The 24,019-nt window shown below is 41.2% G+C and overlaps 2 protein-coding genes and 1 long non-coding RNA gene across 5 annotated transcripts in view; 1 reads left to right on the forward strand and 2 right to left on the reverse strand.

Annotated features, from left to right (window-relative positions):
- The window catches only part of smg9 (SMG9 nonsense mediated mRNA decay factor), a 202,387-nt gene that overhangs the window by 99,628 nt on the left and 78,740 nt on the right, over positions 1–24,019 (reverse strand). The gene's annotated exons all lie outside the window — the stretch shown is intronic.
- On the reverse strand, positions 1,905–15,342 carry LOC147797606 (uncharacterized). 3 transcript variants are annotated; one of them, XR_015426706.1, is made up of 3 exons: positions 15,212–15,342; positions 5,724–6,008; positions 1,905–4,206 (listed from the first exon to the last, which is right to left on the reverse strand). It is a non-coding gene; the product is annotated as an uncharacterized LOC147797606 (long non-coding RNA). The 3 variants fall into 3 exon arrangements; XR_015426704.1 differs by lacking the exon at positions 15,212–15,342 and adding an exon at positions 13,978–14,099; XR_015426705.1 differs by lacking the exon at positions 15,212–15,342 and adding an exon at positions 8,513–8,735 and having other exon boundaries at positions 5,724–8,026.
- Positions 14,501–23,335, forward strand: LOC110986510 (monocarboxylate transporter 12-like). Its single transcript, XM_087142231.1, has 4 exons — positions 14,501–15,487; positions 17,953–18,096; positions 20,016–20,861; positions 21,626–23,335. The coding sequence occupies exons 1-4, from the start codon at positions 15,289–15,291 to the stop codon at positions 21,742–21,744; spliced, it is 1,308 nt and encodes a 435-aa protein (XP_086998357.1). The 5' UTR covers positions 14,501–15,288; the 3' UTR covers positions 21,745–23,335.

Consider the following 24,019-nt stretch of genomic DNA (forward strand, 5'->3'; position numbering starts at 1 on the left):
AAGTGCCTGGGCAAGCCTTGGAAAGCCTGGGCCTGTCTTGTATCAATGGCCGGTCTCTCTTATGTGTCTCTTAGCTGTAGACAGCTGCCTGGGTAGTTTCATTGTGTTGGGGGTGTCACATTTTTGTGGTTATAACGGAAGTGATCTATAAACGATCACCTTGGTGCAATGGGTGTAAAAAGTAGGCTCTGTGCAGTGAATTCAGCTGATACTCGTGACAGCGTCCGAGCATTAACATGAAAAAATCGGTCCTGTGCACCAGTCGCCACCAGTCCACAGGCTGGTGACCAATACGCAGGCTTCGAATCTGCTTGGCAGCTACTGTACCTGAGGTCCAATCCCAAGATTTAAGGGCAAGCCAAAGAGCTAGCAGTCTCTCTGTTATATCACCAGAAAGAGCGATGAATGCACTCAAAATATCTTGCACAGCAGGGAAATTAAAGCCCTGCAAAAATAATTCTGGCCTGTTTGTGGCTTGATGATTGCAACTTTCGTTAGGTAAGATGGCGGCCTCTAAGGAGTGAGTAGCTTTACGCGCTTAAACAATGGTCAATAAAGGGCGCTATGCACAGATCACTGACTGCATTAAACCACACAAATGATGTGAGACTACCATATTTTCAGTCCAATAACAAGTGGCAATAAACCTACATCTCTCAGAAAATACATTAAGAAAATATTAGGGACGTGACTTGAAAATGAGAAAATCAGTGCAATAAGACGTACACTATTAGATTTAATGGATGAGTGTCATAGTTTTGCTGGTATTCAATCTGAACTCATACTTAAACACAACAAAACATCATTTTGTTGAATTAAATGTTAAATATTCACTAAAACCGAGATGCTACATCGAATTATATCTCTGAATAAAAGAAGCAAGGTTTGGTTACTTTGGTCAAGCGATACACTACATTTTAAATTAAAAATTGTTCTAGTTAAGTAGTCTTTTTACTTCCCCTTCCCAAATTTTATTGCGGCCTCCGAGCAAAGGTTTACTGTGCCACAGAAATGTCTTTGAAAAGCTAGAGAGAGAGGGAAGTTTGGTTTACGTCCCATTTTTTCTTACATAATTATTCTCTACAATTGCTGATAACTTGTTGTTACGTGCGGAGAATGCACGGCAGAAGAAAAATTCAAAAGACGGGAATCAGGACACTGAAACATACGAGCAAAGGACAATAAAGGAACTAATTTGGAATAACATTTAATTATTAACTTAAATCAGCAAAGCAGTAAATTAAAGCAAAGTAAATCTAGTGGTTTGCTGCAACTTAAACTTCTCATACGAGAACATCGTGAATTTGAACAGTCAAAAGCATAAAAGGAAATTATTAACATTAGCACAGCCAAGCACAATTAATTACACTGAAAATTAGCAAGCCGGCAAAAATATATTAATATGCGAAGAGGCAAATTATATTCGGCCGAGTATGATTACCTTAAGGAGCCAACACAAGATTAGAAGAAAATTAGGCCCCGCCCAGTCAGTGCCATGGCTAAAAGAGCGCGGTCGTCGGGCCAAGCACCTCCGCACTCCGCGCCAGAACAGCCCAGTTCAGACAGGCAGGTCAGTGTCGATCCCCGAGATTCGGCTTCTACATGGAGCCACGACACTCCAGCGTCCACGGTTCCTCAGCGGTGTCAGCCTTGGCCACGGTGCGGCAGTAATCGAAGCGTAGACGACAAGGAGGTGCTGACCCAACGCCGGCTATTTCGAAACGCATATGCTAAAAGCATATAGGCACTGACTGAGAGCGAAATCAATGACTACGGAGTCTTTTATAGGTTTTTGGAACGCGCGTAAATTCCACACGTACCTTTTCAGGGAGACACAAAAGGGATCGTAACACTTGTGAACATAGCAAAGTCCTGTGCAGCTTCAACTGACAACCATTCAGCTTCCCTCAAAGCTGTCTTGTGGGATCTGATACTGTTATATTTAGAGATGCCAGAAAGGAGTTTTTTCTTTCGAGGTTGACCTTGGTCTAGTATTGCACCCATTACATCTGGAGTACTCTCTAAACTTGATAGGGCGATGCAGAGGGGATTACATTTTGCAATTTAATCTCCTCTGTATCACCTTATATGGGCTACTATGACATCGTATTTCACAAGGTGTAACATAGACTTCAGAGTAATTCTCTCTTTGGCATTTCTGGATTTTTAAGACCCTGGCATGCCTAGCAATATCTGTGTATTCCTGTATCCATTTCTGTATTCCAGTTGGTTTTACCATGCCATTTCACTATTGTAAGTGTTATCCATTGTTAGATATTTTAGCGCCAAAGTTTCGAATTACCTGTGCCAACCTCCCTTCTGAAGGTTTATTTTATTTGCAAGAATGATAACAATAACTGGAATATCATGAAAAGGGTACAATTAATTTAAGTGTGGAGCAAATGGACTTCACGACCCAACACAGTAGCATCACTTGTACTTTAGTCCTCGAATAACCTATAAGTACATGTATATCCAATGTCTTTTCTTAAAATACACAATTATTTACTTGGTCATGACTACTGAGCTGGAATAAAGAATTTTCTCCCTGCACTTGAGTCTTTGACTTGATACTTAACTGTCAATAACTGGTCAGATACTAGGAAACAACAATAAACTAATTTTCATGTATAAATCTTAACCCTCCATCTCATGTGTCCGGGACACACGTTGACTTGGACATGCACATACATTTAAAATAAGCAGTCATTGTAATTCAAGAAAACTAACAATGCACAAGCAGCTTCTATCATCATCATAAATTCTCATGAGTCACATTCTTATATGGAAACGGTGAACTTATCTGCAGCATTCTGCATTTATCACTAAGTACATGTGCGTATTCAGTCTATTCGTCTGAATTTTCCAGATTTTTGCCATATTCTAAACTCTACACATTTACATGTACATCATGTTGTCCAACCATAAAGATCCATCTAAATAATCGTCCATCAATTTGCAAATCCTGTAGACCTGCATGTGCTTATCATATATGCGTAGCCAAAATCTGAGAGAAACACTGATTTTAAATGAATAGAAACTGCTAACATTATCCCTGTATGAACTAAGAAATATCTTATGTCACTCGAGGAATGTGCTTATTTTTCCCCAAATGTCTATTTGCAATATATCCAATGTGCTTGTCACATCGTCTGAGAAACAACATTCATTCCCCTTTTAATCAATTTCAATCCTTAAAAATCAGACAACCTTCAACACAAATAATGAGCTCTAAATGAACTTGAATATATGAGATTTTGATAACAGAAAGTGGAAATTACGTACCTGTGAAATGAAAGGGAAGATTTTATTTTGCCCTTTTGTTTCACAATATCTTTGCTCAATGACTTTTAGTGGCATGTCAATGAGACAAGATGAAGAACTCTCTCTATCTTCCAAAAGTCACAAGTATACCTAAAAAAGTTAGGAGGGGGCACAATTCTGATGTAATTATGAGAGAGCTTGATGTACATAGCTCAAATAAGGCAAAATACATAAATTATAGCACATTTTAGCATAAAATAGATTTAATCAGGAAATGAGGGACTCGTAACACACTTCCTGTCCGAAATCAACTTTAACTCTGACATCCACTAGAACAAAACTTCAAAAGCCCAATCATGGAATCTGTACTCGGTCCACCACCTTGTTCTCATGTTGCCATGGCATGGACGATGAGTGAAATCCAAGGTGATCTCAGGTGGTACCGGCCCGAATCTTCTCTATCTTGGCTTTATGCGTCCTCTAGCGCACATCACACAATGGGCTTGAATTGACACCCCCCGGGCGTAGTGAATGCAGCAGTCAGTCAGTTTGTGCAAATGTCTGGTGGCACAGTTAGGCTCCTTGACTGGGGGGAAACACTTCCTCCGATACTCGGTGGTCTTCCTCGTCCCCGCTGCAGCACTTCAGTCGCATCTCCTTCTAAGCTTGCCGTATACTTGCACTGTCATTTGCTCAATCAACTTACAATCATTAAAAGTGTATCAACTGTTCTAGACAAGTCCATTTATGCAGGTTCATCATTTAATAGCAAACAGTCTGCCATGGCTGTGGTTGCTGTTGTCCTGCCATTCCATGGACATAACTGCTTGATATCCTGCAGCTCCATCAGCCCATGGATGAAGGATCCCTTTTGGAGACAAATACAGGAACATTGGATGCCATCCGGGCATGATTTAGTGGTTGTGGTTGTGGAACACCATACTGCAACCGATTATAGGTAAAGTTAAGTTAAGAGGGTGGTGAATCAATCAAAACAGGTATATGCATGGAGCACCTTGGGTGCCCATCTGTTGACGGCAAAGTGTGTTGGGCTGTTAACGTAACCGCGTCGACCTCCTCTCTGCCGGGCGCACCTCACCATGCTCCCCTGCTACTGGTTGCGTCACCGGCTGGGTCATGGGCTGAGTCACGGGCAGGGTCACAGGATGTGAGACACTGTCCTCAGGTAATGCAGCAATACGTGACTGTTGCTCCAGTGTAGATCCCTCATCGGACTCTAAAGGAATATACTTCTTAAGTTCTACGTTGAAAATATTCATGAGGTTATCAAAGGCACAATTTACATCCTGGGTGTAAATGACTGACCTCCAATCATGTTGTCTACGTTCTTGTTTTAGGTTTGCAATATTTGCATCTATAAAATCACGAGTAAAACAATGATGAGAGTTATGACGGTTTGTCGTAAATGGGAAAGTAGTAAATATTGAAAAGTGGTCAGATATATCAGTTAGCAGAATGCCAGATTTTGGTAATGGTAATTTGCTAGTGACTATATTATCAATTAAAGTTGCAGATGTGCTTGTTACCCTAGTGGGTTTGACAATAAGTGGTATGCAGGAAAATGAGTAAATGAGATCTAGAAATTTCTGTGGATGGCCAACTCTATCGGAAGTAGTTAAATTCAAATTAAACTGTCACCAGTTATTAAAAATATTTACTATCTTCAGTTGAATTATGGAGGATTAAATTAAGTGAGCTTAGGAGATCGTCAAGATTAGCATCTGGTGGTTTATGTACGACGCCAACGATTATGTTCCTTTGGTTATGAGGGGTAATAATTTTGATAAAAATACATTCTTGAGTGCTATCATTAATGGCATTTAGGTCTGCCTTCAGAACATTTTGGAGGCTACTTAGGATATATAATCCAACACCACCTCCAGTTCGATTTTGTCTATTTTTATTTACCAGAGTATACCCAGGTATATTCATTTCACTCATACTTGAGTTAGCGTTAAGCCAAGTTTCACTCATACCTATGATGGAAAAGTTATGATTTAAGGGATGAAGCAAAAGTTTCAAAGAATCATTAACTTTTGGTAAGCTTCTCATGTTTACATGTACATGTAGAAGCGAGAAAGTTTCCGCAGGGTTAGCATTGAAGTAGTCCTGAAAATTGTTATGTGAATAGTAAGAGGAGTTAATAATCATAGGTTGAGTCTTATCTGGATCTTCTATAAATGGTAACTCATCAGGGTGTAAGTCTAACATGGTCTCTAATGTCATAGGCACATGTGTAGATGAGTTTAAGTCCATTATTACTCTATCAAATTCTTTAGGATCTAAACAATTAAATGGTAAAGTATCAACTAGGCACTGTAAACAAAGCCAAGAATGATCATCTTTCGTTAAGTTGTAGTAGTCAGTGAGGTTCAAATTAGTACATTTAAGGTGGATCCAAAGTTTACAATTACCACAGAAAATCCCATTTTGATTACCTCCCCACTGGTTACGTCGTCTACTGCAAGGATCGTATTGGTGTTCGAGGTGGTGACTGCTGTGAAAACGAGTCAAGCTTCGCATTACCGTGCTCAGCTTGAGACGTATCCGGAGTCCTGTGTTGTGGAAATCAACCCAAAGCCAGGGAAAAGAGTCCTGCTTTCTGTAGTTTACCGTCCACCAAGTGCCATCACGGATGATGTGGACATTTTGAACTCCTTCATCGAAAATGTTGTATCGTAACATGATACCGCCCATTGGAGTTCTTTTAGGTGAAGCAGAACCTGTTAAACAGAAGGAAATGCCAAGGTTACCATTTACCACACAATCATTGCAACGGAAACTTCAGCTCTCAGATGACGCACCAGAAGAGGAGGAACAGGAGGATAGTTCAAACAAGGATGATCCAGTCGTGATTAACATTTGGAGAGGTGACTCCGGCGAGGTGTTACCAGTGCCCCCGTAGGTAAGTCCCAGAAAGATGACTGCGTGCCTAGCTCTAGTGCTGAGGAGCCGAGTGAGGTTCATGTACCCAAGCTAAGTGGGAACCGGGAATCATGTGTGTCCATTGATGTTTTCGCCTTTAAGAATTGATGCTGAACCATTTCTTCCTCAGTCACTATCATCTGGGTTTCAGGAAATTTCAGGGGTCGAAAATGATGCTGGAAATGCCCACACAGAGGCTGACCCGACAAGTCCTCGGTGTTGGTAAGGAGGTGCAACCCCAGATGGAGACCAGGCAGAGTTGTTTGCTCAACCCAAGGAGCAGCAGTGTGAAGAAACTTCATCCATGGGTGTGTCAAGTGAAAAACAACCTGGGGGTCGCTGGGAGAACACCAGCATCGAGAATGGCAGCGCTGTCAATGAATCTTCAATTACCACTGAGTGACTTAGATATTGGTGCTGAGGTTGTGGTTGATAATCAGCAGATGATGCTACTGTTGATAAAAAAAACTAACTCTGCACTAACGTGCAGCTCTTGCAATATTAATGAAATAAAAAGGAATCTGAATGTAGCTCTTGACAGAATTCTACATTGGTGCTCAAGACACAAACTTGAACTAAATACAAGCAAACAAAATGCATGCTTGTTGGCTCAAGGCAGAAAACCGCCAATACATAATTGAACCTCTACATTGCTGATAGCCCAATTGTCAAAGAAAAATCTTGCTTGCAAATCCTTGGGAGCTATTATTGACGAAACACTAAGTAGGGGTCCATATGTTGATTACGTAAGAAAAACAGTGTCATCTAACTTAGGTATGTTAAGCAGAATCCGGAACTACGTCAAACAAAGTAGCCTGCTCACACTTTTCATTAGCTTAGTTCTGCCCACTTTAGATTACTGTTGCACGGTATGGGGAGGAAGATACATATCCCACGACACCACTCTTAAGAAACGTCTTAAAAGAGCTGCACAGATAATCCTCAAATGCACCTCTCTCACCCCTTCAGCAAATATGTTTGCTACACTAAACTGGGTGCCATTTTCCGAGAGAGTTAGATCTAAAAAGACTGTTGTTGTTTTTAAATGTGTAAGCAATTTGGCTCCTTTTATTTACAAATCTCTTTATGCCACTCGCACAGATTCGTTGAAAAAGATACTCAGTTAACAAAGGCACTTAAAATCCCTTTAGCCAAAAAAGAATGTTACGCTCAAAGTTTTGCGGTGAAAGGCGCAAAAATATGGAACAATTTGCCAGAGCAAAAGTATAGCAAAGCAGAAGGATAGACTCCTTAGGGACATTCAAATGAGAACTACGGAAGGTCATGACCTGTACTCTGTAGTCCAAAAAGCTGATCTATGAAGTTGTTAACTTGGTTGCTAATGTTCATTTTTTTTCATAGGTTTTTTTGTGTGGGATTTTCTCCCATCCCATGATCAGTGTTTAATTAATGCCTTGATTATTTTAATGTTCACATGTGTATGATGGTGTAGTGGTCTGTATTTGAAATATTAATGTTTGTCGTATTTGTCCATTTTACTTTCCATCATGAGTTTCTAACTATTGTATTAATTTATGTTCGCAGGGCCAGAATGGAAACCAGTTTGAAACTGGGCATACCCTGGGTAAAGAAATGGAATAAATAAATAAGTGAATAAATAAACGCAAACCATTCCACTTGGCACTATTACTGAGTCAACGTCTTTCGAGCCGGAGGTACCGAGCCAGGTTGATGTTGATGTGTCTCGTCCGAGAAATCGGAGGCCTCTCAAGCGATTCCGCACGCACAAGGTGTTTGGCTAGCCAGCATGCCACAAGCTAAGCGTCATTTATGTGCAGCACTGGCCTTCAGATTTCTTTAAGGGTGCAGTGTCCCAATTCAAGGAAAATTCTCCGCCGGGCCGAGGCGCAGAAAAAGTACCCCCCAGAGATTGTTTCGAAAAGAGGGGTCTGTTTGGGCCAGGAAATGGTGGAATTGTGTCAGTATGGCCCAGGATCATCTCTGTAGATTCAGGGGCACCCATCTGGGGGCAAAGCAGACAAAAATGGGATTGAAAATTAGTCAGAAGAGCCCCAGGAAGGTGAGGGATGTCATTTGAAAAATGGCCGCTGGGAGGGCTTGGCAACATTCACTTTTTGGGGGGTGAGTTTGTTTTGGGCGGATAATTAAAAAATTCATTGGTTAACCTACTAAAAATTGAAAATCAAATGAAATCTGAAGGACCAAACAGCACATTGATTTTTGTTTGAGAGGCCTCAGGGACTTCAGTTGCCTGCCATGGGGCTCCAAACTTGGTTGATTTTACACTATTTTCAATGGAGCTTGAATTAGTTCAGTGCACCCTTAAAATTAAGCCATTCTTTCGGCCCACAGAGAGGAAAAGCATCGGGGCGTTGGAACAGGTTTAGGAGGGGAGACTGTAGCCGGTGATCTGTACATAGTGCCCTCTATAGATCACAGTTTAAGTGCGTGAGCAACTCACTCTCTGTAGTAAAGTAAAGGGGTTGTTTGCAACTTATCATGGGAAAAAAAACAAACCACAATATGGTAAGATGGGTGTTTGAAAAAAAGTAGAATTGCTCAAAATATAGTCAGAAATTTATAATAATTTTTATGGATGTGATTGCTTTGAGGTAAGAATAACAATAAATATATGCTTTAGTGGTTTAACGACTAGCAAAACCCACTATAAATACAACATTTTGACTATGTGAACAAGATCTGTGGCTGCTAAATACAAGGTTTTTTTAAATCACCAAATCATCCCCAGGAATCCAGAGTGCCGGTAAATTCGGATAAATATGAGTAAATATTTGTTTTGTTTTATTTCTTTTCAAATCTTAAGCATTGGTGAAAGGTTAAATCAGTCCTTTGCTCCGCCCGTTGCCATTGCGAGGCCCCTATCATTTTTAATTTATAGATTTAAGAATCCCTTCGTAAAGTGTGCTTACTTCATGTTAGAGTGCCTCTATGCTAATTTGCTAATTTTATTTAAAAAATACGGGCAACTATAAAAACCTCCCGTGATATCCTACCTCTATTCATGCTGAAACGTCTGGTTTAGTCGCAATAAACACGGGGGCTACCCCTTAGCCAGAAAAAAATGTTCCAGCCCGGATCTGGAGAATTCTTATTGGAACTGTGTACACACATTTTCCAGATGGCAGGCATCAAGGATTGTTTACATGAACAGCTGCCTGGCCTGCTCAGGCCATGCCTGGGACCCGTAAACGACCTTCTAAAGCTATCTGAGCCTCTTTGAAGCTTTGTTGCTTTCCAGAGAGCACTTGCTTGGGTAATTTCAGACATGCCTTGCCAGCAGAGTTGGGTATAGTCTAAGGCTATTGCATGTGGCTTATTACTGGAAGATACAACAGTAGTTGGCTACAAACGTTCTACTCTTTCCTGTGGCTTTATTGCGGATGCAATGGTTAGAGGGAGCAGAAGACATCCAGGATTTATAACGTTAAAACACAATTCTCCAAAAGGGATATACCGACTGACTTATGATAAACAAGGTCTGAATGACGAGCAAGTCGCACTTACTTTTATTCCCTTTCTTGTTTGAATTCCGTACAGTAGCAATACAAATTTCATGTTGTTAGATTAGGGTGAAGCCAGTCTCTCTTTCCCACAAGCACGCAGTGGACCATTTTTCGTGAGATTTTACCGACCCAAAGATGCATGTTTAAAAGGAATGCATATTTAATGAAGTAAATAGGAACCGAAGGAAGCCCAGGCAAAAATTGAGGCAATTGAATCCGTTGACCTGAACCAAATAGCTGCATGCATGCAGGGTGGCGAGGCAAACAGAACTCGTGCTTTTACCTTCTTGCGACCACAATATCATGCATAGTATAAAGACAGTGGTAGAGTTCACAAAACCTCTGGACCTTGTGTTCAGTCACAATATTATGGGACACAAAGAAAGCTGAATGCATTGTATAGAGCGAGATGAGTCGGACACCACGTTTGAACACAAATAAAGAACTCTTGACTGAATCGGCGGCTTTAGACATAGACCACCAATGTGGCAAGAATACTAGTGTACAACCAATTGTGAACCCCTCCACGCTCTGGTGTCAAAGCTCCACGTTATGAAGCACTCTCTGTCCGTAAGGCTGACAGTCTTTTTTCATTTCAACGAGAACTCTTTCGACTTCACCCGGGTTGTTTGGTGAGTACTTGTCTGTTATGGCCCACACTTGTTACGCTTCATGCTAAGATTGTAAAACTTTTCATTAAAATTTGTCAGTGTACTCTATTTTTGAACGAAAAGGTGGCAAAAATGTAACTAGTCTCTAGGCAACTTTAGACGACTTTAGGGAAACACTTACTGGCTGTGCATTATGTACAGGTGCAACTCATCCATTTAAAGTGTTCAGTTTTTAGGTAGCTATTATAGAGGTATCGCATTTGTTTGTCTTACTCCTTAGAAGACAAGCTATCTCTTTTGAATATCGTTGTCTACAAAAACATCTCTAGTTGACTCTCTTGACTCAGAATTCTGCAAGACAAATTGCAAATATCTATTGTATACCAAATTTGCTATGCGAAGTGCAGTGCACTGGCTCCCGGTTCATCATTAGGTCACTAATAGATCCAATCGTCTGTTTATTTCTTTGTAATTGAACATGTGTGGTGGTCGGAATAATTTCAAGAATGATAGGTCCATAGGGTATGATTTACAATAAAAAAGGTGGATATATTAATAACGATGATAAATAACAGTGAAGTGTACATCAACGACACATTATGAAATGGGCACACCAAGACGGTAGATCGTGATTTATCGCTGAGATAACGAAGACAACGTACCAAAGAGATTGCCCAAGGCTTATGATTACCACCGGTCCCTCATGTGACTAACCTGTCCAACACAAAATGAGCAAGCGGATATATATTTCAATTTCGCTGTCCGTTTGTGTTGCAGTGTCTAGTGTGGAATACGGGAGTGGGACACATGACAGTGTTGGAATTTGCAAATAATTACGGACGATCTTGAGTGCGCGACACGAGGAGTTTGCTTGAGTGTAATGTCATAACTGTACATGAGTTGGCAGTTATGTCTACCATTGCGTCATACAAGCGCACAAGCTCCTTGGCGGGCGTGCCATTTCTGTTACCCAGAATCCGATATGCGACATGAATAATTCAGTGTTGGAGCAACATTTTGGGTAATAAATTCTAAGCAAGTCCTTACTAATGGGATTAACTATGTTTCGACTAGTTTTATACTTGGGGTAAAGTGAATTTATTTCTTTTTCGAAGAGACTGTAACATATGTTTAGTTTGGCACTATGAGAGATTATATTAGTAGGCCTAATTGGGGACTAAGCAATAGGGGCAGGAGGACAGGTAGAAGTTACAGCCTGGGACAGTACAGTAGTAATAAGATCCCTTACATGATCTCGCTTCAGTGATGGAGCGGAACGACTAGTTGGTATTGGGCGACAAGCGACCATACACAGTGCAGTACCTTTTTGATGTAACTTTTGCGATGGGCAGATTAAGTAATTGACACAAAAGAAAACTTTTGCTGTGAGTTGCGTAATCTAGGATAAAACTTAAAATTCCCTTTTACGTAACCGAGCCACAAAACCTGTCGTTGTTAAAGGAATTTCGTAGTTTGGTATGACAGGGTTTCACCAAAGTTGAGTCCATAATAACGAGAGTCGAGTTTTTGTTAGGCAATGAACCCTGAGCTGGACCAGACGAGGGCGCAAATTTCCTAGCAACAAGGGCAGCAGGCTTCTTTGGTCGGAAAGGCACTTTGCTCGTCCAAAGACAACTGTGAAATCCACGCGTAAGGGTCTAGTCGCCGCTGCAAGCTACTTGAAATATCCCAACCAACATGGCTCTTTTCAGCGGATGAGAGGGTGCTTCTGATCAAGGCAAATAGTTTATCAGTTGTAGCTTAGGTTTGCATTGATTATGTTTTTGTACCGCATTACGTTTCAAATTTTCTTGGAAATGTGTATTAGTCCAAGCAAGATCAAATCGGCGAGTTGTTTTAATTGGTCGCTGAAATGTTCAAGTGTTGAAAACTACCGGTTCAACACGTACAAATCGTTGTAAGCACCCACATTGACACCCAAAAGCTTCCAAACTAACCATGAAAAATCTAGCTTATGCTTAGGAAAATGCACTAAAAAGTTGCCCTCGCATCCATTCAAGTACAATGCCCCTTTTCGTTGAAACGTCATTCGTTAACCACAAGTGTCTGACACGTCTCATAAAAAAACTATATTTGTTTGCCATGCAGCGGTATACTGGAGAGATTAAACCTGGTCCCTCTTCACTGTATTTGTCAGTTCCTAAATATTACCCAAACTATTCATTGAAATCCATCGGTTTGAGTATTAGAGGAAAAATACATGTAGTTTTAGGCCCTAGGGTCAACGTTAGAATAACTTCACAACTTGACAACAAAGACACCGAACGAAATTTCGTTCCATTGTACGAAGGTGAAGCCTTCAATGCCCACTGAACTTGTCACAGAACGCTTGAATAAACACTTGGCATCGAACTAGCAACTGCCAACAGTAAAATTCTGTCAGTAACCGTTAAAAGTTTCATTTCATTACTTTCAGTGAAAAGTAATATCCCCTCTCGGTGATATCCTCCCATTGAATACCAACCAACAGAAAGATAAATTGTCAGCTTGACACCATAACCTGAAATGGTCCATATGCTTGCATACTGCCCTATACAGATTGTATGGGCATAACGTTGCTTTACTATGCAATGAGTGATATACCAATATTGACATAGTGGACTAGACTTAACAAACTTGTGGAGAAAAGCCTCATTTAGTTTCAATGAAATCTTTTCTAAACAGCATTACATAAAGTGATTTTTTCCCATTGGCTATCACTAAAAGACAAAGGAACGTAAATAGTAAACTCTAAGATTATATATGACGTCTGCATTTAAAACAAAAGATGCATTTATCATTATTTGATAGAGTGCCACCCCCAAGGCTTCAATGTTTGATAACAGTCAGCACCATGCTTACCTGGTTGTACCGCAACATAGAGCGGGATGAATTGGGATTTCTAGTGTACTAGAATAAAAATGAACAAACATTGGAATAAATCAAACGAAACTAGTCAATAATTTACTATTCAAGCACCATGCTGGCCTGATTCTACCGCAACATTGCAGGAAGGACTGGGATTTCTAGTCGCCTGGAATAAATGAACAAAAAGTGGCAAATAGTTGACAGATTGAAAAGAGCTTAGGATGGAGAAATTTCTCAAAGCAACACACATTGGCTTATCACACGTCTTGCAAATCATGCGTGTTTGCTTTCTTCGAGCTTCGGTGCTGCAAACAATGCAGTTTTTTTCTTAGTTTTGCCTGGATAATGATGTACATCTTCTGACACACAAGTGTGTTGACAACCGATAGTCCTTGGGTCACAGATTGGACAGTGTGCAATTGGTGTGAACACTATTACACACTCTTCTTGCATTCAGAACATTATGTCTAGAAAAGCAATAAATACTCGTTTCCAACACTTCCCCAATCGGTGAGCATATGTACAGTACACACACTGTTGCGATGCGAGATCAGTTCCTTCCGTGCTTCTTGTACTCAATGACAGTATTTAGTTTGCTTATGTCGCGATAACCTGTGAGACTGTTTTTATGACGAATCTGGTCATGTAGTTTGTCAAAAATGTCACTCGCTTTTTATCCTACCACACAGCACACAGTTGTCCTGGGTACGGTACGAGTTAACTTGGGTGCATATATTGGGGTAAGAGTTAACCCGGGTACGAGTTGACCCGTCTCGACTTACAGCTTCTTGGTTGTTGGTCAGATGGCAGAATTTGACAACTGCCATAAACTTGTTACGAGACTGGTTGTCGGATAGATGGCACTGTGTACAATGTCCCAGTTGCTCCTGTACATGTTGCAGTGAGGCCGCTTGTTGATACCCATACACACTAGTAGTGCTACAAAGGTCATCATTTCTGGAATAGTTGTTGGAAACCAACGACTTGGGTGGCCTGCACTCTCTACTCAGCATAACAATTGGTTTCAACACAGACCATTTACCCAGGGATGTGCAACCGCTAGCGGCCCGAGTGCAAACACGTGCGACCTTGGTTCCATGCGTGTTTATACGGATTGTTATTGCCCTACAGGCGCTCTCGACTTTCTCGAAAACACGACTACATGACACGCGTCACGGTTGCAGCATGTACAGTGCAGTTGTGGTTATGCCGAGACAAAACGCCGACACTGTGCTTAAATCTATTTATTTGGACGAAGAAATCTTCTTTTTTTATCGATTTCAAGCAGTTTTAATGAGGTAAAATTCCCCACTGTTGTTGTACACTTTTCTCAGAATGTATAGGATGAAATATCTTGAGCAACATATTGTTACAAAAGGGTGTACCCTGACTTAAAATATTGTTGCGTTCCCTAAATATCAAGTCGATGGTAGCATGGACTTTATTAGTGTCTACGGGATGTGATATTTGGGGTCAACAATTTGTTAAAAGGTGGACGTGAAACAAGGGGTTTGGGTGACAATCAAACTGTATTGCTGGTTTATCGCTCTCACTTCTCTTCATCAAAGTTCAATGTGGATTTGAAGAAGGAGTAGCTTAACATAACACAACACACAAAAAGCAAAGTTATAGAGAGGCGAAGTTGTGTACGAGTGTAACTAAACTACGGTTTGGCAGGACCATTGGAAATGCAAGTTTGTGAGAGTGGGTACTGTACGTGTGTGTAGTGTCGCACAACTAGGCTACACTCATCAGGCCAGGCCGTGATGGGAGCTGTCCGGGCACATTAGCGTCAGTTAGTCGTGACGGTGTGCATTTAACTAAGAACTACTACCACACCGTCTTCGTGTGTGCATTGAACGGGATAACCTAAGTAACACTGTACAGCTCACAACTCAGATTATGGTGATATATATATATAGGTGGCGTTGAAAGGTTTATCTAGCAATCGTGGTTGTTAATTAACGATGCTAAAATAAAATACCACCTGACCGAACAAAGGTAGATAAAACAAACCTGATGCACTGTTGTTTTGACGCCTACAGTTTACCCATAGAACACGCTAGAGACACTTCGTGAGAAAAGTGGTCAAGATGGGTGCTCAGCACAGCATAGGTTGTGGTAACCCGGGTTGGCATGCCGTCCTCTGTGTCCACGTCAGCTGGATGTTTTGGACAGGACTCCTCAAAGGTCTAGGGGTGCTGCTGCCGACTCTTCAACAGCAATTCATGGCAGACGCCGGGATGATTGGTGGGCTGATAGCGACAGCTACTGCCGTTGGCAGTTTGGCAGGTAGAAATACGCTTTAGTAAAGGCCTTTTTACATACATTTCTTTTACACACGTTATTAAAAATGTCTGAAGTAAAGATCGAACTGCTGAGTGTTAAATCTTACTTGGCATTCAGAAGACTTTAGTCATCTCAAAAGACCTGGAACAGCTTTGGTCAAGGCGTTCGTCATTTGTCGCAGCGCAGCGAGCATCTGCCGCTCGAAATCAAGGCGATGAGCGACCTCACGCAGTATACGAAATGTGCAAATCAGCTGAACCAGGACGAACGCCTTGGTGCATAGCGCATAGCGCCAGTCATAAAAAAATCAGTCATAATCAGCAAGGCACAGCAAAGGCGAACTCGATTTCCGATTACTCTAATCAGCTGGCAAAAAAAATATTGGTGACTTGTCATACATAGCCACGTGTGCTTTCAGTTAATCTTTCACCGTACGACTGTCTTGAATTATGCTGTTACTATGTAGCAATGAACCAATTCAAACGCATCCGCTCTTGCTATTAGCAAAATGAGCACCGTTCAATAAGCCATTTGTGAGTTACATTTAAATAAAATCTGGTACACTGAGTTATCTGACTACACATAAATGTAACGATTTGAATTCCCCAGACTAAAGACACTGTTGCTATACCTCGTGAATTAGGGCAAGCTTTCTCATAGCGACGACCATCTCTGGAATGGACTGGTTCCTTTGTCCCCTTCGTATCTGTGAGAAGAGTGTTTTGTTTCAAGGCGCCTCTTGTGTAACTGTATAAACAAAAGCTTGGCCCGAGTCACGAGGTATATCAACAGTGGTTTATTAAAGAGAATTTAAGTTGTTATGTTCACGTGAATGTAGAGAACTCAGTGTACCGATGCCAGATGTGGGTCAAAGTTAAGTCCCAAAAGGCTGATATAGCTTCCGCGGATGGTTGCACCAAGGCGTTCGTCCTGGTTCAACTGACTTGCATATTTCTTAGCCTTGATTTCGAGCGGCAGGTGCGCGCTGCCGTGCGCTGCGCTGCGACGAACGATGAACGCCTTGACCAAGGCTAGGCATGGATTGAATCCTTTGATGGAAAGACATTGGTCAAATAGCTTTTTCCATTCGGTATCGTATCATTCCATTCCACATCATTCGGTATTGAATCATTTACATTGCAACCTGCGGGAAAAGTTACCATGCAGAATGCACAACCCTACCTCGAGGATATGCTCCAGTAGTGAAGGGTGAAGGTATTTTTGAAGCTTGAAACTTCCTCTATCTTACAGTTTACTGGCTGGCTGGCTTTCTTCAAGTACAAAATCAAGAAACAAATAGTTTACAAATTCTAAAAACTATGTTATATAAACATCAACATCCAAAAACATGTTAATCTCTTTTCTATACTTGCTCAACATTTTGACATCAACGGAGCAAACTCCGCATTTTAAGGCAAAGGTTTTCAGCAACAAAGGATTGCACTTTCACATTGTAAATTCTAAAAAAAATTTACACCAGGAGGATTACGGGATAAAGTAATTATTCCTTGTTTAGAAGTGTATTTCACTATGCCCAGCGGTGCGCTCAGTCGGGAGTGACGTCTTCTACTTTCAGACACTGTATATAATTGATTTAAAGTAGAGATGGACTCAGATTTAAGCCGTCTGCCTCTGGGACCAAACTATGGGGTTGCAGCCTCATCGCTAACAATAAAATGAATACTCCCGACAAGTGCGGTTCTTATTCAGCCAATGAGGGTTTGTTTCTGCTCAAGGCGGATAAATTGCTCTACGTGTGATGATTAATGACCCCCTTTATGGTGAACTTAAACCGTTGAACTGGACCAGGATGGTAAATTTGAAATTAAACCGCATGGTGTGAGGTGAATGTAATGAGCTCAGCTGGACCAACAGAGGGAGTGATTTTCCTAGCAAGCGGCTCCATTGGTCAGAGCTGCACTTTGCTAACTCACGAAAGACATAGAGCGTGTTCGTAACGAGTGAATTTGGCTTAGACTGCGTTTAAAACCACACGTTCAACCTCTAACTGGAACGAAACTGATGTCTTAAGCTGAATCCACTTGCTTAGAAAACGCTCTACGAAATGCATACGGTACGCTCGCTTTGTTACCAGCAAAATGAACGCTCGTCACCCAAATAGCCCCTTTCAACTGAACGGTGCGATGAATTTGCTAGGAAAAATACAGGAAGGGACCTCATTTTGCACGTGTAGTTGCCACATGATGAACCAGGCAACGTTATGTTGTCATAGAATCTTCCACAGCCTACTTGCCCGTATGGGCGAAAACGTGTTATTGGATCTGCTCGTGTTACGACTCAGTTGTACCTCACAAGACGTTGAACAAATGAACCTTTTGAAGGAAATAGAGGGGAAAAATCGAAAAACAACCCTAGTAGTGAACTTCTGCAAACTTGGGCGCTCATACAAATCGTAGAAAAAGATGATAAAGGTCTATGCATGTATATTGTTAACAAATCCTTTCAAGGACCCCTGTCCAGGCCATTGGAGGTGCTGTTTGGTACCCGCATCGTGGTCATAGTCTGCGGATTCCTCTTAGGGGCGTCTGTTATCGCCTCGTCCTTCTTGACCAGCGCTATCCAGATGACACTTGTCCTATCCTTATTCGCTGGTAAGTGTTTCGGTTTTTTGTACCGACTAATGAGCAAGCTCATTATTTTTTATCACTTGCTCATTTTAGCCTTGTCTCTTGCGTATTGACGAGCAGTGGTTTCGACTTTCTCTAGCTTGGTCATATGCAGCAAGGTATACTTGCTTTGTGTTAGTCATTGTCTTGCAGGAATTTGGTGAATTCCTTTCAGACATCTTGGCAGATGTGCTAAGTAACAATAGTCTGGAATGTGTATAGGGATTGGACATGTTGGGGGGGTACCCCTCGGTCTCATTTCTTGCTGGGTATAAGCTTGGTATTATCTTTACGACTAGTCAGGTGCTTTTTAAATTAAGAATGAGAACATATGCAACACAGTTACAGTGGAAGGTGGAATTCTTTCAGTTTTCTGGAAAGAGCAGAAATATTCCGTAGTTATCCCGTCTATATTCGACATGTTCGGATGATACAGTTAATGTTTGGTTATTCCCAGCCGGTAATATAAACTGTTGAACGTAAACCCCCGTATCGTAGTGGCAGCGGTTGGTCTGGATTTCCGCTGAATCGAAGGTCTCTTTGGTCTTCCCCCTGGAGGAGAATCTAGGAAAAACTGGGACTCGACGACCACTGGCAAATGCCCACACATACAAGGTGCACTACTGTAATTAATTGGAAAACAGCCTGGGCTCTCAACCTTTGACAACTGACCCTTGCGTCATAACAAATTATATCCGCAGGTGATGCATGACTTCAGATTTTTATAAAACCTGTCAGGGAATTTTGGGGCAGGGAACTAGACTATGTAGTTACGTACCTACAGTTTGACCACAGGGGAAGGACACAAAAGGAGTTTGAACTGCCCGGGCTGTAACATCTGGCCAATTACCGCTTTCTGGCATGCCTGGTATGTCCATTGCCAGAGCGCAGCAAACGCTTGCTACGCACCATCTGTTTCACAACCACGAAACCCCTTTGTACCAATGATCGCCGCTGCAATTTGTTGATGGAAGTCTGCATCCTCAAAACTTGGTGTACTGAGGTATGTACTGAGGCTGTGGGCCCTAAATCTATATGTGAACTCATTGCCCTTAATGAACTCTTTCTTCTGGAGTTATTTTGGGAATGAACAACCTGGTTATTTACAAGATAATGTGTTTCGTTTGAATCATGTTTATTATGGCATTTGGACAACACGATCATTCCCTTTGATGAAATAGCCCATTTCGTTCCCAATGAACTATTTTGTTGGCCAGTCTTAGCCAAATTCGTACAAAGTCTTTGAAATCTGATGTGTTGCAGGGAGGGGAATAAAATTACCAACTTTGCATGGATAATGGATAGTGTATCAAAGTTTAACAAGTTTATGGACGATTGCAAAAGTAGGTGTAATATCAGAAATTTTTCTCTCTTTATTTGCTGGTCACATCGATAACTTGTATTTGATTGCAAGCAAAAAACTACAAATATTGCTAGGATATTACTGGCCCCGCTTGTCCGGCTAAGATGCAGGCAGTAATCAGGCATTTTTGGGATGTTTTGTATTCTTAGTCTGACTCAACGGCGACCATCATCGAGCACTTTGAAGTGCCCGAGTTGCAACTCCTGTGTCCTTCCTCTATGGTTCAACCAGCAGTGCATGAGCGATAAATGGTTCGGATGTAGTTGACCGATTGGTATCAGACCCCGGGGCCACTGGTACTATTGGCTATCAAATGATGATTGCGTTTTCATCATCAAGGTACCGAATGAATCATTCACGTGGGAAATAGGCCGACTAGGGTCGTTGAGTGTAACTGAATTGCGCACGCTCACTGTTAGAAAGCTTACTCAAAATCACCCTCCTACACGTTGGCTTCTTTCAGAATGTTCGATTGGCCTGATCAACGTGATCAACGATCAAGCATGGACCCTCATATTCTAATCATTGTTTTACTCTGCAGGGCCTGGCTTGATGATCACCAATGTTTTGTCAAGAGCTTTGACGGGTCGTTATTTCACCACGAACTATGGGACGGTGAATGGCATTGGGACTGCAGGAGATGCAGTGGGCTTGGTTTCCTTTGCCCCATTGACACAAGTGCTTTTAGACACCTACGGTTGGCGAGGTGCCTTGCTACTGCTTGGGGCTATAAGCATGCATCTTGGTGTATGTGGCCTCCTGTTAAGGCCATCACCAACATCTGCAGAGGGGCGGGACGACTACCTGCCAATCGTCCTCAGTGAAGAGGAACCATTGGTAGACGAATCGACAAACCCTAATGCTGAAAAGATACCAATTCTCCGCATCCTGAAGGACGCTGTGATTGCTCTGGGGAATAGTTTAGGCTGTGCGGTGTGCAGTCGCGGCGCATTCTGGATAGCGTGGCTCGTTTCCGCCTGCCATGTGTTCGTGGGCAGCCTATGGCTGATATACTTCGTCGCTTACGCCGAGTCGAAAGGTTTCTCTGGATACGAAGCTGTTACATTCACCACTTGTGCTGGGATAGGGAGCTTGGTTTTCAAGGTTTTTAATGGTTATGTCGTGGACCAAGGTTGGATCGAGCTACGATGGGCCTTGCTAATTTTAATCATAATTTCTGGCTTGGCTCTATTCCTGCTTCCCTTGTTGAGCTTTTACTGGTTAATGATTGTCAACGCCTTCATCTTCAACGGTTGCGTGGGAGGGCTATCATCAATTGGTGACATTTACACCCGGGAACTGCTGGGGGCTGAAGACCTGGTGTCGGCTTTCAGCTGGATGGACCTTATAACAGCAATCTTTCAAATTTCTTTGGGATTCTTCCCTGGTAAGATATATTCGAAACACTTACACAGAAAATGACTTCAGACAGCAAACAGTATGTTTTATTTGACAAACAAGTAATATCCTTTTACACATGTATTGTAAAGTCGGTAGCTTTGTCGGTTACTTATTGTGGCTGGAATGTGCCTCTCAATCTGGTGTTTTGCAAATTTAATGTGCCTCTTTATCTGGTGTTTTACAAATTTAATTATGTTGGCTTGTAAATTACCCCAGCAAAAAATTTAAGTGCACCTCAGGGTATTATTATAAGGTCTGTCGAGAATGTTCTGAAACAGCGTAAGCATTATTTAACTTAGGCATTAGTCCATTAGCGATAATGGCTCGAACCAGAGGCAACATTAAGATAGCAGTGCAGTTTTTCTGCTTAGTAACATTTCAATCGTTGCTAAGCCCTTGGTGGGTACTCTTATTGATGCACGGATCAACACTTCGCCTACTTGTGACACTTATGGATGCTAGCTTGACGTGCCATGCCTACGTGCTGGATACCAATTGCCTTGACTGTTATTCAACGTTACCATCGGACAAATGTGTGACGGAATTATGTGTTAATATTCCCATTGTGGGAGTAGCAAAAATCTCAGGAAGTTCCAGGGCACCTTAGGGCACCTTGACCTTAGGGCATTGGGACACTTGACGGGCAAAAAGTGGAAACGGTTCCTTTAATGTCTGAAAAATAACCAAAAGGTTCGCCTGCCTTTTTCAGAGTGATATGCCTCTGAGTAAGCCATCTTCTCTACTTTTCAGGTTGGATATTTGACCAGACTGGGAGCTACGACGAGGCTTTTGTCATCTTGGGATTCATCTCACTTCTGCCGTTGGTGTCGCTGCTCGTGGAAAAGTTACTCAGCCGAAGGAAGGAGTAATAACATCCGTGAATATTACGATTGTCCACAGCATGAGTACAGGCTCTATGATTTGGAATTCGTAATGCTTGAAACACTACGTTAAGGACACATAACGTGTATTTAGTGTCGCATGCATATCAGGACAAAACTCAGCAGCAAGCGGGTAGCCTATGCTGTGAACGACCTCTAGTTGATGTCACATATCCCCATCATTTACTGCGAATACAATGGAAAAAGGTAAATGTAACGTCTAATCATAATAAATATAACTAAGATATGTGGCTCTTCTTGAAAACAAACACCTTGATGGATCTCACGTTCAGCGTGTCCATGCAGTCAACACGCTTTCTACGTATACGAGGGGCAGGAACATTTGTGTCCCTTCCGTGAAAACGCAAAATGCAATTATCGAGATTTTGGCCCCTAACAAACTGAAATCGGAACAAAATGCTATTTTCGACATGTGTGGCTCGTCATGAAAGCAGTGACGAATTGAGATCTTTTGTCCCCCTTTGAGCAATACTACCTTAATGGATACTAATGTAGCCTATAGGCCCTCGCTCTGGTATAGCTTATACTCCCTCATTTGTTAGAAACTAGAAATATTATCCGTAGGTTTTTCAAGATACCCTGTTATTTTATGGAGGCATTGTCTTAGAAACGTTTTAATGAATTTTTAATGACATTGGAAGGTTAACATTGGTGGGACGTCTCTTAACGTTTAATTAGCATTAAATTAACATTAAATTATGTTTAAATGGCAGTGTTGTCATAATATTTCAAATTGTACTATAGCAACATGGTCTTACAAACATTTCATGACATTTTGGTAATTTTTTACAAAACGTTTGTTTTTATGAAGTCATATTTACCTCAATGTTCAAGAACGTTAACAAAATGTTCATATAATATTATGTATGATATTTGTTCATCATGTTAAGTACAGTTTTCTAAACACATTCTATCAACATCATTATACTGGAACTTTCAAATCAGTGCAATTACTATGATGGTTTAATTTAAAAATACGAAATCTACTAAAATATAGGCCTACTTCGCGTTCTGAACGTTAAGAGGTTGAATTGACTTATTTAAACGTGAGCAACTGTGCTGTTGCCTCAAGTATTGATCGAGAGTTTTGAAGATTTTGTAAACACTGGTACATTGAATTTCCAAGATATTTCCTCAGCATATTGGCTATAACAATACAAGTAAAATAAATAATGAACGGAATTTAGAATGATAACATCATGATATCATTATAATAGGATTAAACATCTAAAGCACTGCTTTAAATAATAAATACACGTTTGGGTAACATTTACAAAACATAGGGGTACACGGGTAGGATATAATAAATAGTCGTTGCATTTGGACGAAAAAAGATAAACGTTAATTAGCTCCAATGGACTCGCCAAGAGAGGCCGCTCACTCTATGATAAATTATATATTCTTGACCAAATCATGTCTGCATTGTGTGTGTTTTTTTTGTAATTTTGCCGACACTTTTGAACGTTGTCTTGAGTTCTATGAAAATTTTTCACAATCTGACCGCTGGTGGCGCTGTTGAGAAACGAAATGTGTATGATGTAAAACCGCAAAAAAACAGTGAAACTGGTATCCGTGGCACGACTGGTTGCGCTACGAACGTACTTATACATGAAAATGGAGCTAAATGTGCGTGCACCGCGTGTCAGGGATCGATCTGTGCGCAGGTTCTACTGTGCCGCATTATCTCTTTTCGGTCGAGAGTTTGTGCTCTTTCTTTCTTCATGACTTACAATAATGCGGAAATCGTGTGTCTTCGTGGACTTGCTAGAAATTCTGCAAAGGAACCGGAATTGAAATTCTTCGAGTTTCCGAAGAATGAGAGCATTCTTCAAGTTCGTGCTGTCGTCCGCAGCCATGCTTGCTATGGATGCATATAGCACGCGCACTGTGGTATTTCCTCTCCACGGTAAGGTATCACAGAGATCAATATTCATATTCAATATTAGTGACGACACGTCCATTTTTACAAATGCAGACTGCGTTCCCGGGGGAAAAAGGTACAAAAACTGTGTTTTATCAACACAAAAACGTGTGTTGCAAGGGAGATATTGATACATACCAGTTCTATTAGACTTGGTTCTTCTGAATTGGATTCAATATGAGAAAAATCAAAATCGTTGGAGTTGGTCTTTAAATTAATCATTTTGTACGTTATCTTATACTGCGCCTTTGAGCATTTTTATGGAAACGGCGCATTGTAAATTTTAAATTATTATTATTATTATCTGCTTGTTACTACTGT

The sequence above is a fragment of the Acanthaster planci genome, linkage group LG10 (assembly GCF_054643075.1).
Source record: "Acanthaster planci isolate LZ-2023a linkage group LG10, COTS_SCS, whole genome shotgun sequence".
Classification (NCBI taxonomy): domain Eukaryota; kingdom Metazoa; phylum Echinodermata; class Asteroidea; order Valvatida; family Acanthasteridae; genus Acanthaster; species Acanthaster planci.